The sequence below is a fragment of the Esox lucius genome, chromosome 1 (assembly GCF_011004845.1).
Source record: "Esox lucius isolate fEsoLuc1 chromosome 1, fEsoLuc1.pri, whole genome shotgun sequence".
In the NCBI taxonomy this organism is placed as follows: domain Eukaryota; kingdom Metazoa; phylum Chordata; class Actinopteri; order Esociformes; family Esocidae; genus Esox; species Esox lucius.
The window spans coordinates 37,332,079-37,345,548 of NC_047569.1; the positions used below are offsets into that span (position 1 = coordinate 37,332,079).

Consider the following 13,470-nt stretch of genomic DNA (forward strand, 5'->3'; position numbering starts at 1 on the left):
CTATGACGACATCCGAAGTCAGAGAGGAACTTTTCCACCTTGAAGAGGGTAAAAACCTTCACTCCCAATACTATGGGACAGCTGCAACTCCACACATTGGCCATGTTGTCCATTGAAGCCAGCCAATTCAGCAGCTACATGACTTAATTCCCAAAGTCATCGTAAAGTTTGCCCAGAGGAAGAACCGCCGTGACACCTTTCTCTTCAAGTGAGCCCTCAGGCTTGGTGAGTGAAAGCATTGTGTTGGATCGATTGATATAGATGGTGATCAGTGTCAGTGTGTCCATGCTTATCTATTAAGGTTGTTGTCATATAATTAATCTGTATTCCTAAAAAGTTGTCTTTCCTCTTCGTTGTGGCCTTCAGTGGTATTGAGCTCATTGCTGTTCGCGTATGGCCCTGTAGGCACATTTGTTCTGAGCTTGGTTGTATTCCTAATTTTGATTTGTAAATGTGACAGTGGTAATTTTACATGTGTGTGAGAGATGAGAGCAATTACACAAGAAGGTATCTCTCTCTCTCCAGTATGTGTACTACAACACATGGTAGAATCAAGCCGCTCTGTTATTAAAAGTGTTTGTTGATGTGTTAAATAAACATGTAGCAAGAGGGAGTTTTGTAGCTTTACTGGTATGTATCCTATATTTTGAAATGGTTTGTGCCCCACACATTTTTTACATATAAAAACGCCACTGATCAGAAGGACCTTGTAATTAATGCGTTGAGAGCTCGCGCAGGATAGGCGTGTTGTGCTGCCAGGACTTGACGTGGCTGAGAAGACCGGCTGCGGAGTTGTGGACCATTTGAAGCTGATGGAGGGATGATGAGTTGATGCGGGAGAGTATGGAATTGCAGTAGTCATGACGAGAGGACATCAGTTCATGTATTAGGGCTTCCGTGGTGGGACGGGAGAGGGAAGACTTTAGTTTGGCTAAGAGTTTGGAAGAGTGAACCTTTGACAGTCTATCTCAAGTGTTGTTCGAAGCATAGGGTTGAGTTCAGGTTGACTAGGGTGGACAAAGCATAGGGTTGAGTTCAGGATGAATAGGGTGGACAAAGCATAGGGTTGAGTTTGGGATGACTAGGGTGGACAAAGCATAGGGTTGAGTTCAGGATGAATAGGGTGGACAAAGGGGGAGAATCTAAATGATGAAGAGTAAGGGGCCCAGAACAGAGCCATGGGGAACACCTTATGTAACTGCAGCTGAATCAGAGGGGTGGTGAAGTTATTAATCCTGATGTGGACAAGATATCATGGCCAAATGCCGAATTGAGGCAAATTAATGTAGTTAATATTTCTTTATATCAGCTGGACTGAGGGCAGAAGGAGGACTTAGCAGGACTGAGGGCAGAAGGAGGACTTAAAAGGACTGAGAGCATCTCTACAAGTGGAGAGTTGGAGTATGTAAACTGAAGCGTGGATGGTGAACCCTGACTTATTACTCAGGCGTTCCGGATTGCCAGCTTTCTTCAGGGCTCAAGTGTAAATCAGGGGGAGCAGGCGGAGGAGACAACAGCCTTGGTTTGGAGTGGGGCCAGGGAGTTGAGGTAGACAGATAGTGCTGAATCTGTTCGCTAGTTCTTCACTTGAATTGGGGCCAGGGTCAAGGGGGAGGGCAGAGCAGATGGTATCAGAAAAAGGTCGTTTATTGGTGTTGTGGGGTGTGACTGTGCACAAAGAGAAAGAAAAGCTGAGGATCATATTCCAGATAAACTAGGGGAAATACAGTACCAGTCAAAAGTTGGAATTAAACAAATCAAAATACATTTTTACTTTAGGCCCTCTTTGCCTCAATGACAAAATTGATTTTATGGCATTCTCTAAAGCAGCTTCATGAGGTAAAGTAATCGCCCCTAGAATTCATTTCAGTTGTTAAAAAATTATTTATGGAATTTCTTTGCTTCTTAATGCTTTTAAAGAGTATTTGAAGAATCTACAATATGAAATGTATTTTTAAATGTACACTTTTTTGATTACTGTATGATTCCATGAGTGTTATTTCATAGTTTTTAATATATTCAGTATTATTCTACAATGTGCAAAATAATAAAATTTAAGAAATACCCTCAAATGAGTAGGTATGTCCAAACATCTGACTGGTACTGTATGTGTAATGTTTAGCCTAAGACAAAATCAAGCATGTGACCTTTTGTGTGGATGGGGAAATTGACATGTTGAGTAATATTTAAACAGTCTTGAACAGTAATGAAATCAGGGAGAGTTTGATGGGTCCATGTGAGAATTCATTTCAAGCAGGAGTAAATTACGGGAGAGTGTGACAGCACTGGTATGTAGTTCTACTTGGTCAGAGAGGAATGATTTATTAGTTCTGGGAGGACGATGAACAAGCACAGTGGTCACGGAGTAGGTTGATTTGTAGGCAACGTATTCAAATGAGATAAAGGAAGGGTGACACCGTTCAGTTAATCTGAAAATCACCAGGCTGTTGCTAGGTTTAGGTTAGGAGAAGGATGTCAAGTTTGGTGTCCATTATTACAGTGTCTCCCAACCTTTTTCAGTTACTGTACCCCCAAAATGTTTTTGCACTGCTTTCAGTACCCCTGAAGTACCCCCTCATGTTAATTTCACTAGTAAGTCTATGGTGTCATGAGTGTTTTCAAGTACCCCCTGTGGAGAGGCCAAGTACCCCCAGGGGTCCTAGTACCCCTGGTTGGGAACCACTGCATTATTAGTTTGTGAAGGAGGACAGTGGTAGGTTAAAGGGGGCGTAGGCATCAAAGGTTTACAGTTGGAGGTGAGAAAGGGGGAGAAGGGGGAGAGCCAGAGCCAGGGAGGGAGTCACTTCTGGGGAGTGGCCATCAAGCTGACTACGCACGTGGTAGCGCTGGAATAGTCAGTAAGATGCCGGGTTGATGACAAGCAAAGTCCGACGTTGGTATCCCAAGTTTATCTCAAATGGTTTTCTACTGGTTTTCGTTTGAGCCATTTGATGTGATGGTAAAGAAAGTGGTGTACTAACCTTCTCCGTGTGAAGGAAGTTACATTTCTGTTTATTTTCATTGCATGAAGAAGGTGAAACTCTTTGGGTGATTTGTTAAATTGGGTTACCTTTATCAATGCCCAGTGAACGTTTGTGGCCAAATATGTAAAACAAAGACAACGTTCCAGGGGATATACTTACTTCTTCACACTACTGTACATCCAAAATTTCAGTTTAATATTTTGCGTAAATTGACACATTTCCTAAAAATGTTTTCACTTTGTCATTGTGGGTAAGTGAGTGTAGATTGCTGATATTTATTTTTTCAAATGTTTTAATGTAGTCTATTAAAAAAAAAAAGTTGAAGGGGTCCAAATCCCCTCCGAAATGCATTATATCTGGATAAATACGCTAAGTTGTACTGTTTCCTTAGTTTAAAGATAACTTTATGGTAAGTTATTTCTCAAAACCTCATAAAAACTTTGTGTGTTTGTTCGAATGTGTCTGTAAAACTGCCACACTTCACCCATCTGTGAAAGACAAAAAAAAAAAGAATGACACATTGCAACATACATCTTTTGAAATAGAACAATGTGCATCAGCCTAACAGTATGTTGTCAGCTGGAGTGTTAGATATAATGTTTCCCTCACTCACCAGAAGTATTGAATGTGTCCTAGATTTCAGCTTTAGACTGTGTCTCTCGTAAAGCACTGCACTTTTTCTCTTCTAACCCGACTAAAACTGTGTGAGAAGGCATGTCTTTAAAGACATGCTCCTTTCTGGAAGAGATTGGAACATACTGGCCACATTGGTACTAGGCTGGGTGAGTACACATAGCCTGGGACACACTGGAAAATAAACACATTTCAACCACTGTTTGATTGATAGGATTATGTTGACACACAATGGAGCCATCGTACCCATCAGTGCAACTGGACTGCTCATTTGACTGTTAAATAGAGCAGACCTGAAATACTGCTATTGTTGCTACTATTCGGGGGTCTTTGCCATGCTCATAAGCTGACAGCATGTGGCCTTAAGACTGCAGGCCCGTCTGTATATTTATTGTATGTGTTATACTGCCAGTATTTAAAAAGAAGCATACAGATTGCGTCATTGTTTGTATTTCATCAAGCTAATGCAGATCGGCTTTCAGTGTCTATTGATTCACTGATCCAGAACTAAGGAGCACTCTGTATCAACCGGACTGATGGACATTTACCGTATTATATAATTGTCACTGAGGAGGGAGGAATCATCTGCTAGAGTCGCAGGCTTTCTGTATGGGTCTCTGGCTTTCTGTATGGGTCTCTGGCTTTCTGTATGGGTCTCTGGCTTTTCTGTATGGGTCTCTGACTTTCTGTATGGGTCTCTGGCTTTCTGTATGGGTCTCTGGCTTTTCTGTATGGGTCTCTGGCTTTTCTGTATGGGTCTCTGGCTTTTCTGTATGGGTCTCTGTCTTTCTGTATGGGTGTCTGGCTTTCTATTTTTCTCTCAGGCATTCTCAGTCTTTCTGCTCCCTGTCATTCTCTCTTATCATCTCTCTTTCTCTCTCTCTGATCGTCTCCATCGCATATCTGTCTTGTTCTTTCTCACTGTGTTGCGGTCTCTCCCTCTCTTCTCTCTCAGGGTATCAGGGCGCTATGTGTGAACAGAGGGTGGACCCGTGCGCCTCAAGCCCATGTCACAACAACGGGAGCTGCTACCCCCAGGGTCCCGGCCTGGGCTTCGGCTGCAGCTGTTCGGCTGGTTTTACCGGCCCGACATGTGCCCAGCTCGTAGACTTCTGCGCCCTCAACCCCTGTGCCCATGGGATCTGCCGCAGTGTGGCTACCAGCTACAGGTGTCTGTGCGTCCCAGGTGAGCCATCCTCTGGTTGTGCACATATGTATGTCTGTGTGTGTACGTATGTCTGTGTGTGTGTGGGTGTATGTATGTCTGTGTGTGTGTGTATGTGTGTGTGTGTGTGTGTGTATGTATGTCTGTGTGTGTGTGTATGTATGCGTGTGTGTAGTTGACATACGGTTAACCATCCACATGCAATACACAGCATCACAGGTGGACATTTTGACTACCCACAATTCCACAGTCCCCGGTGATATGAATGTAGACACATACGGCACCTTCAGAAATCTATAAAAACACTTTGATTTTTTCCACATTTTGTTGGGTTACAGGCTGAGTTTAAAATGTATTACATTTGGATTCAACTTTTTGTTTCTGATCTATTCACAACTCCCACGTGATCTCATGGTTTTTACAAAGTTTCACAATTGAAAATGTGCCTATCATTGTCATAATTAGGCTGTATTTCAGAATTGGATCTATTTGCTAACTAATTGCTTTAACTTATGCAAACCAGATTTACTTATTAACATTTAACAATGCTGAAGATGATGGGTGTACAGTTGTAAATAGTACAATGGGGCTGACACACAGTATTTAGGAAAGTTGATAAATCGAGGGGGATTAAATGCACTGACATGAGAACTAGGTCACAAAAGCGAAGAGGAAACAGTCTGCTTACAGTAAGTGTTTCCCTTCGTGGCCTAGAAATCTATTGACTTTTAATTAGATGGTAATGTAAACAACTTCACCAGTAACCAAATAAACGTGCCTCAGAACCTAACACAATCTACAGAGCAGTGCCTGGATGATGGGCTTTTGTCAATCTGCAAGACAAATTTAAACTGAAGTCGGGAAAGTAAATAGGCAGTGTTCAAGTAGCTTAACTAAAGCCCCTTCTTTATTTGGCAAGCTAGCATCAGAGATAACAAGGATTCAAGAATGGTGAGTTGCAATATATTTCGTTTTGATTTAGTTGTGAACCAAGTCAGGTTTGCTTGCTGGGTGCTGGGAATAAGCCTCATTCTGCCAGCTCTGGTCTCCTGGAGGTCCCATCCCAACGGTAGTCAAAACTCTTGCATCCTGGCAACCTAGTGATTGAAGCTAGGACAGCAGTCCCTGCCCGTTTTATTAAAACGTCTGAAATCTTACCCATTTAAATATTTACACACTTGCTCTAGATTTCAATAATCCCCCATTTCTTCCAAAAAAGTTGAAAGTGGAGAAAAAAGTTGTTCTCCCAGCACTTCTCTACTAGCAACTTGGCCTACTCTTAAGCTCCAAACTCCACTCTACTGCCCCAGGATGTGATGCAGCAAAAAACAAAAACATTATCAAACCACATTGGACTGTAGATAAGGTGTTCTTTTCTTTGAATACTTAACATCTGTAAACATAGCAAGGATCTTGAGCTTCTTACCATTTCACCTTTATTGGTTAAGTGTTTGGGAGATGGTTTGGGCTGAAACTGCTCCTCCAGAGTTATCTCGGTCAACTTTTTGCAGTCGTTCAAGGTTCTTTGTCAACTATTCAAGCCAATATTCGATGATGATCTATGGTTGAGTATCTTCTTCAGGTTTGACAACACAGTGTTGGACCACAGTTCCATGTGCCTCAAGCTTCTTCATAACACTGCAGACTGTGGTAACCAGAATTCCAAGGTACCTGGAGATGGAATTGTTACTTTGAGAGTTTCTGTTTTTGAATATTATTAGATTTTTTTATATCCCCAGACAATTGTTTGGTCTTCACCGTCTTGACAGTGGTACAGGGAACATATTGTTCAATTCTCTTTCACAAACTGTGTCGAGTGACAATTTACACCCTTTAGACACCTGTAATGTACCACAACAGATACCCTGTAGACAACCGTTAGTGATTGCCTTCAGGGTATCTGAAATGAACCCGGTAAACAAGGATCAGCTGCCACTAAACGAATTATTCAGAATTAGGGGATGGACAGTTATGCTTTACTTGTCTCTAAAGTTTGTGAGTTTGAGACACATTTTTGTGGGGCTTTTTTAAACCTTAACACTTACATTAAATATTCAGAATTGTTATTATGTATTTTATTTAATCAGGGAGAATCACATTGAGGCCGCAGTCATTTTCAAGTGGGAAGAGGTTTTAAGCAGTGGGTGATCACTGGGACAAACAGACATCACGCACACATCGATGGTGGACAGACTGTCGTCAGGGGGTGCTGAGACTGTGTCGGGGGCTGCTGAGACTGTGTCGGGGGCTGCTGAGACTGTGTCGGGGGCTGCTGAGACTGTGTCGGGGGCTGCTGAGACTGTGTCGGGGGCTGCTGAGACACAGCATTCTTATGAGACACATAGCATTCTTATTAGATAGAGTCTGTCTAAATGAAGACCTAATTGGACAGCATCATCTGCTCAGCTATGCCGTTAGACAATGGCTGCAGACAGATTGTGGTCTGGAACAAAGCCCAAAGCAACTGTTTCACCATGGTAACCAGACATCAGAGGAGAGGGAAATGAGGTGAGGAAAGACGGATCAAGAGTGAGAAGAGAGGTGGACAAAGATACAGAAAGACGAGGAAAGAAAAATAGTAAGCGCAATGGAGTGTTACAAGGACATAGGTAAGTGGGAAAGATGAAAGAGACCATATTTAAAGGACCTTGTCATTTTAATAGAACAAGAAAAAGAAATGGCAACATTGGATTTAGTTGTTTTTGTAAGAAAGTAAATACTGCCATTACTGATTACTCCTCGCATGATCTCAACCTCTTAAATGGAATCAAACTGCAAACTGAAGGACATGTTCTGCTGAGAGGATTTTTCTGCAGCTACACCCAGATCGGTAGTATTTAATATAGCTTTCCTGCAGTGCCTTATAGGTTTGCATTTCTACAAAACAAAATGTGGTTCCATTGTACAGAGCACACTCAATCAAGCCCAGCTAAAGTTTTCAAAATGATTTAAAATACGATTTGAACCCAGGCCTGGTCCCACCCTGCTAAGTAATCACTAAATAATACATAATGATTAGTAATCATTCCACACCATTAAACGCAGCATGGAGCCATGAAAACCAGTGACATGATCAATGAGCCAGGGAGAGCATTGGAAAACCTCCCTGTAGTGGAATCTGTGCTTGAAATGCTTGACAGACGCGCCTTTGAGATAAATGTACGTGTGGTTTACAGAGATAAAACAAATAATGTTGAACGCAAGTACTGCAGACCGAGTTCAGCCATGCAACTTAAATATACAAAAAAAAAAAACATATATAATACACTGTCACTGTGCATTTGTGAAGATGTGAGAGGAGAACACCAGGCTATATCAGGGAGCTAACATGTAGGAGATCCCAAGCTCTTCCCTATCAACCTCTGAGGTGTGTCAGAAGATGAAGACAGAATGGGTTTTGGAGAGAAATTAGGATTCACTTGACTGACATGTTATATGCACCTTTGGACTTTGGTCAAAGCATACTTTGTATGTTACAGTATGTGTCCTCTCATGGTAAACAAAAACATATGCACAAAGCTGACAGCCACCCAGGGGCGGACAAAACACACACTCACACTGCATAAACATGTATAAATAGAAATACATGTGGCAACAAAAGTAAACAGACCCATGCATACATACATAGTACACATTCCTTTCAAGGGCTGCATCTACCTGACACGCAGAAAGTGCATTTCTTTCATTTATATTTATGAATGGTTATAATCAGAAGAGTAGAACTTGTTTCTAACCGTAATATAAAAAATAGAATGTTAAATTCTGTCAGTCACTATATTCTGACCTTGGACTCACACAACTATTCATTCATTGGAGAAAATAAGTCAAGATCCAGTTCTCACCCCCTGTGCAAACCTGCCACCTAGTGGCAAAGGGGCTGGCCTGAATTTAATGAACCACTCCAAGTTAAGGCAGGATCATGGTTTCACAGATGTGAATATAGACCTACATTTTATATTATACTGAATTTGATAGGATGTCTGTGGGTGTAACTTATCTACAGCACTGTAAGCGAACATATGCAACGTGTTGTATAAGTAATTTGTCTAGGAACAGCACATAACAAGAAGATATCCGATAGCAAATGTGCCAGATCTATTATGTTTGTGACAAATGTATTGTGATGATATATATAGTACCAGTCAAAGGTTTGGACACACACTTTTTGGGTTTCTGTATGATTCCATATGTGTTATTTTATAGTTTTGATGTTTTCACTATTATTATACAATGTGAAAAATTGTAAAAACTAAGAAATACCCTTGGAGGTGTGAGTGTGTTCAAATCTTTGACTGCTACTGTACAGTGTGTGTGTGTGTGTGTTTGTGTATGTAGCTCCACACTCTCCTCACGATTGATATCTAAACATGTTTTTATCTTGAACAAGCTATCTAAAGTTAGGATCAGGGACAACGCAACTGTCTTTGTGCGTGGCTCTCCCAGGTTACCACGGTCTGTATTGTGAGGAGGAATACAACGAATGTCTGTCAGCCCCCTGTCAGAACTACGCTACCTGCAGAGACCTCATCAATGCTTATGAGTGTGTCTGCACTCACCAGTATGAAGGTAGGTGTGTGTTTGTGTGTGTTGGATATAATCCAGTGTGACTGACACCTCCTGGAGTGTGTGTGTGTGTGATGAAGCTTAAGTTGTAATATGTATGTAAATGTAGATGTATTAAGACTGCATTATAAATGTATCTGCATGAATGACAATACTGTATGTGTTGGACAGCGTTCTGTATGGGTGTGGAGTGTTACCATGGAGGAGACGTGTAACTCCTTCCTTTAAGGCTACATTAAATTAGCATTAACGAATACAGTATTTTACACAAACGAATGATGAACAACAACGACCAAACCATTAGTAATGGTCTACAAGGGCATTAGGAGTGTGTACTGTCATTTGTTCACGTTGATACAGGACAAAAAATCATTCCGTTTTGTGCAAGGTTGTCGAATGCAAGGGTCAAGTCTTAATAATGACTGTGTGTGTGTGTGTGTGTGTCTGTGTGTGTGTGTGTGTGTGTGTGTGTCTGTGTGTGTGTGTCTGTGTCTGTGTGTGTGTGTGTGTGTCTGTGTGTGTGTGTGTGTGTGTGTGTGTGTGTGTCTGTGTGTGTGTGTGGCAGGCAGACACTGTGAGGTCTACAGGGATCCCTGTCAGAAGGTTCACTGTCAGAACGGGGGACGCTGTGAGAGTTCAGGACTTAACGCCTCCTGTGTCTGCCCACCTGGTTACCTGGGTGAGGATTACAACTGTGTGTTTGTGTTTGCGTAAGACTTGACAGTAAGAGCCGCCTGTTCCAAAGGCCCTTGGGGACGCATGGAGACAAGGCTCGGCTGTTTTCACCAGCAAGTCAACCCCCCTATGAACTGTGTCCGTAAAAAAAAATAAAAAATACCTGCTGCTCCAACTAAACATGCCTCCCATGGGTTCCTTCAGGGCAGGGCTGTGAGCTGGACGTCAACGAGTGCGAGAGCAGCCCCTGTCATCACGGAGGTACCTGCCTCGACCAATCGAACGGCTACACCTGCCACTGTCCACCAGGCTGGGTCGGGGCGAGCTGTGAGATACGTACGTACGCTGAAGGAGATATTAGGAAAAAGTGTACCAAGTCCTTTTCAGTGGTAGAAACATGTTTTCGCTGTCCGTCTCCCTCAGACTTGCAGTGGAAACCGGCCCACCCCGAGGACACTTTGACCAACATGCCGCGCCACTCCCTCTACATCATCATCGGTGCGCTGTGCGTGGCCTTCGTCCTCATGCTCATCATCCTCATCGTGGGCATCTGCCGCATCAGCCGCATCGAGTACCAGGGCTCGTCCCGCCACGCGTACCAGGAGTTCTACAACTGCCGCAGCATCGACAGCGAGTTCAGCAACGCCATCGCCTCCATCCGCCACGCCAGGTGAGACGGCACTGGATTCTCAACCGCTCGTGCCTATGGTGTCCTTGCTTTGCTATGCAGTACGCATCCCAGCGTTATTAAGAGAGCTTCTATACTTAAGCAATAAGACTCCAAAAGGGATGTTTCATGTGCTACCAAAAAAAAACCTGGAGGTGTCTTATTGCTATTACAAACCAGTTACCAACACAGTTTAACCATTGATTTAACCATCCCTGTGGTATACAGCCTTTCATGAACTGGGTGGTTTTATGCCAAATGCTTACATGGACCATGGCTTCCAGTCCACAAGCATTGATGGGTCAAATCACGTTTAATCTAATCTCCTACAATAGATGTTGCATGTTTGTGTAATACCTCCTTTACCAATGACACCCTCTGTTTACAAGATCGCCTTTAAAACGCCCCGCTCATCCGACACCTGTGTTTTACTCTTAACTGAGAAGCTCCACCTTTGGCAGATTGGGAACTGCCTTGCATGTCGCTACTGTAGGCGTACTGCCTGAAGTGCTGTTCAATATCTGCTTCCTTCCTCAGATTTGGGAAGAAGTCCCGACCTGCCATGTACGACGCCACACCCATCACCTACGAGGACTACAGTCCCGACGACAAGCCTCTGGTCACTCTGATCAAAACGAAAGATTTGTAGAAATGACAGCAGCAACACGCCCACCAAAACACAACGTCATCAGGCATCACCTCTTCACACTTACTGTACAGTAACTACACATGTACGGATGTGCACCTCTTCACACTTACTGTACAGTAACTACACATGTACGGATGTGCACCTCTTCACACTTACTGTACAGTAACTACACATGTACGGATGTGCACCTCTTCACACTTACTGTACAGTAACTACACATGTACGGATGTGCACCTCTTCACACATACAGCAGCTTCATTCAGTGCAAACCATTCAGTATTTCTCTAGACAAAAATAAACTAAAAAAATAAAGAATTGTTCTGCAACTGTTTCAATATCCATAAAGCTACAATAGCATACAAGCATATTTTGTATTATTTTAATAGGTGTTGGGTGACCAAATGTCAATGGCTTCTGCTTTCCAGTAGAATGTGACTACATTACCCACAATTCCATTGGGGGTCCTAGAGGGGGGCAGGTCATGAAAACCCTCTCCTAACCCGTGAGCTCAGTGTAGATTCCGCAGAGGCTACTGATAGCTGTCCTTACAGGTTTTTGTAGAAATAGGTGCACTTGTCATAATGCAGTATGATATATACACACACATATCTTTCTATATTCTGCAGTAGGTTGCCTCACTTGATGCATGGGTAGATCTGAAGGTTTCTGCATTATTTTGAAACCCTCCGTACATTGCTGTTGATTTAGTGTATCTTTGCCAAAAATCTTTTTTCAGGCAACATTATGTGGTGGTGGACCGAGACAGGAGAGATGCATATGCATAGAACAGATGTATGAAACTGGTAAAACAGTGCTTCTTTAAAAAAAAAAAAAAGTTTATTGGTTGTCATGTTTTTGTCATTTACATGCAAGTTCAGTACAAATAAAGTATGAGTAGTAATCGTATTCACAGTGTTTTAGGGTTTTCCTATGAGGACGGTGTATTTTTTTTGCAGGAGTAGCCTATGGGTGGGCGACTGACATGTTGGGTGGGAGGGTCTAGTATGGGAGATTGACAGGTGGGGGTCAGCTAGTGTCTGCTCCTGTAATACTGTATAATGCTTCTGTGTCCCAGGTACAGGTTTGTCTGTGTGTGGTTGTATTGTTCCCGTCTGGGGTCAACCTCTGGGTGCATTTGTTTGAACCTTGCTTAGGGCACCTGATGGGTGGCCCATTTTAGACCATTCTATTGGTCCTTTAAATGTCTGCCCAGCAAGGAAACCAGGCAGGCTAAAAACAAATGCACCCCCCCCCATTTCCTTTTTGGGGGCCTGACTTGACTTGCCTAGGGTCATCCTCCTTTTTTTTTTGAAGAGAAGAATCACATATTATCTATCTCTAATGCTGTAACAATAAAGATTTAAGTGAAAACAAACCAGACTCCACTGAGGTGTGTGGTTTTTGTTGTTATTATTCCTGATTTTAAAAAGGCAATATATGGAAATTGTTTTAGACAAGTTTCAAATCATGAAATTCGACTCGAACATCAGACCAGACATCTATAAAATTCGTCAGTCTTTTTTCTCTTTACTGGAAGGCAAGCAAAGTATCTCCAGCTTTCTAGTAGACACTTCATGGACGACTACATCCTTTTCAACGAAAGATTTTTTTTTTTTTAATTGAACCAAAAAGGAAGGCCTCCAAAAACGATGGTCAATAACAGGGCGTTGTGTTTTTTAGCAACATTGCTAACCAACTAGCTGAAAGTAATCACCAATCACAAAACATTGAAGTATCGATCCGAGCGCCAAGAGGTCATGGCTAACAATGAAGACTAAATATCAAAGTGTGATCATTGTAATACGTGTGTATTAACACATTTTTTATGTCGGACCTCAGTGATTCATTCCATTACAAAGAATCTGCAGTTCTAATGGTGTTTGGCCGGCTTCCCCTTTGTCTTTTAACTCCACTGATCACGTTTTAGTCTTCATTGTTACCCATGACCTCTGGGTGCTCTCTTAAGGCGGCCTTCTGAAGTCCAATGGACAGCTGTACTTGGAATGGAATCTGCATTTCTTCTTAGAACATGTCAAATCCAGCTCCAGCGTTGTCTCTTGAGTGGCCTTAGTAATAATATATCAATACTTGATTGGACAATAGCACTCAAGTCACAAGAAATATTATCCCAAAA

At 42.4% G+C, this 13,470-nt stretch overlaps 1 protein-coding gene across 1 annotated transcript in view; it reads left to right on the top strand.

Moving 5' to 3' along the window:
* Window positions 1-12,716, top strand: part of dner (delta/notch-like EGF repeat containing) — a 53,059-nt gene extending 40,343 nt beyond the window's left edge. Inside the window, exons 8-13 of the mRNA XM_010873444.5 lie at window positions 4,573-4,803; window positions 9,226-9,348; window positions 9,911-10,024; window positions 10,225-10,356; window positions 10,444-10,690; window positions 11,225-12,716. Coding sequence (XP_010871746.2) covers window positions 4,573-4,803; window positions 9,226-9,348; window positions 9,911-10,024; window positions 10,225-10,356; window positions 10,444-10,690; window positions 11,225-11,336 — 959 coding nt within the window. The 3' untranslated portion in view covers window positions 11,337-12,716. The remainder of the gene's footprint in view (window positions 1-4,572; window positions 4,804-9,225; window positions 9,349-9,910; window positions 10,025-10,224; window positions 10,357-10,443; window positions 10,691-11,224) is intronic.
* The last annotated feature ends 754 nt before the right edge of the window (window positions 12,717-13,470 follow it).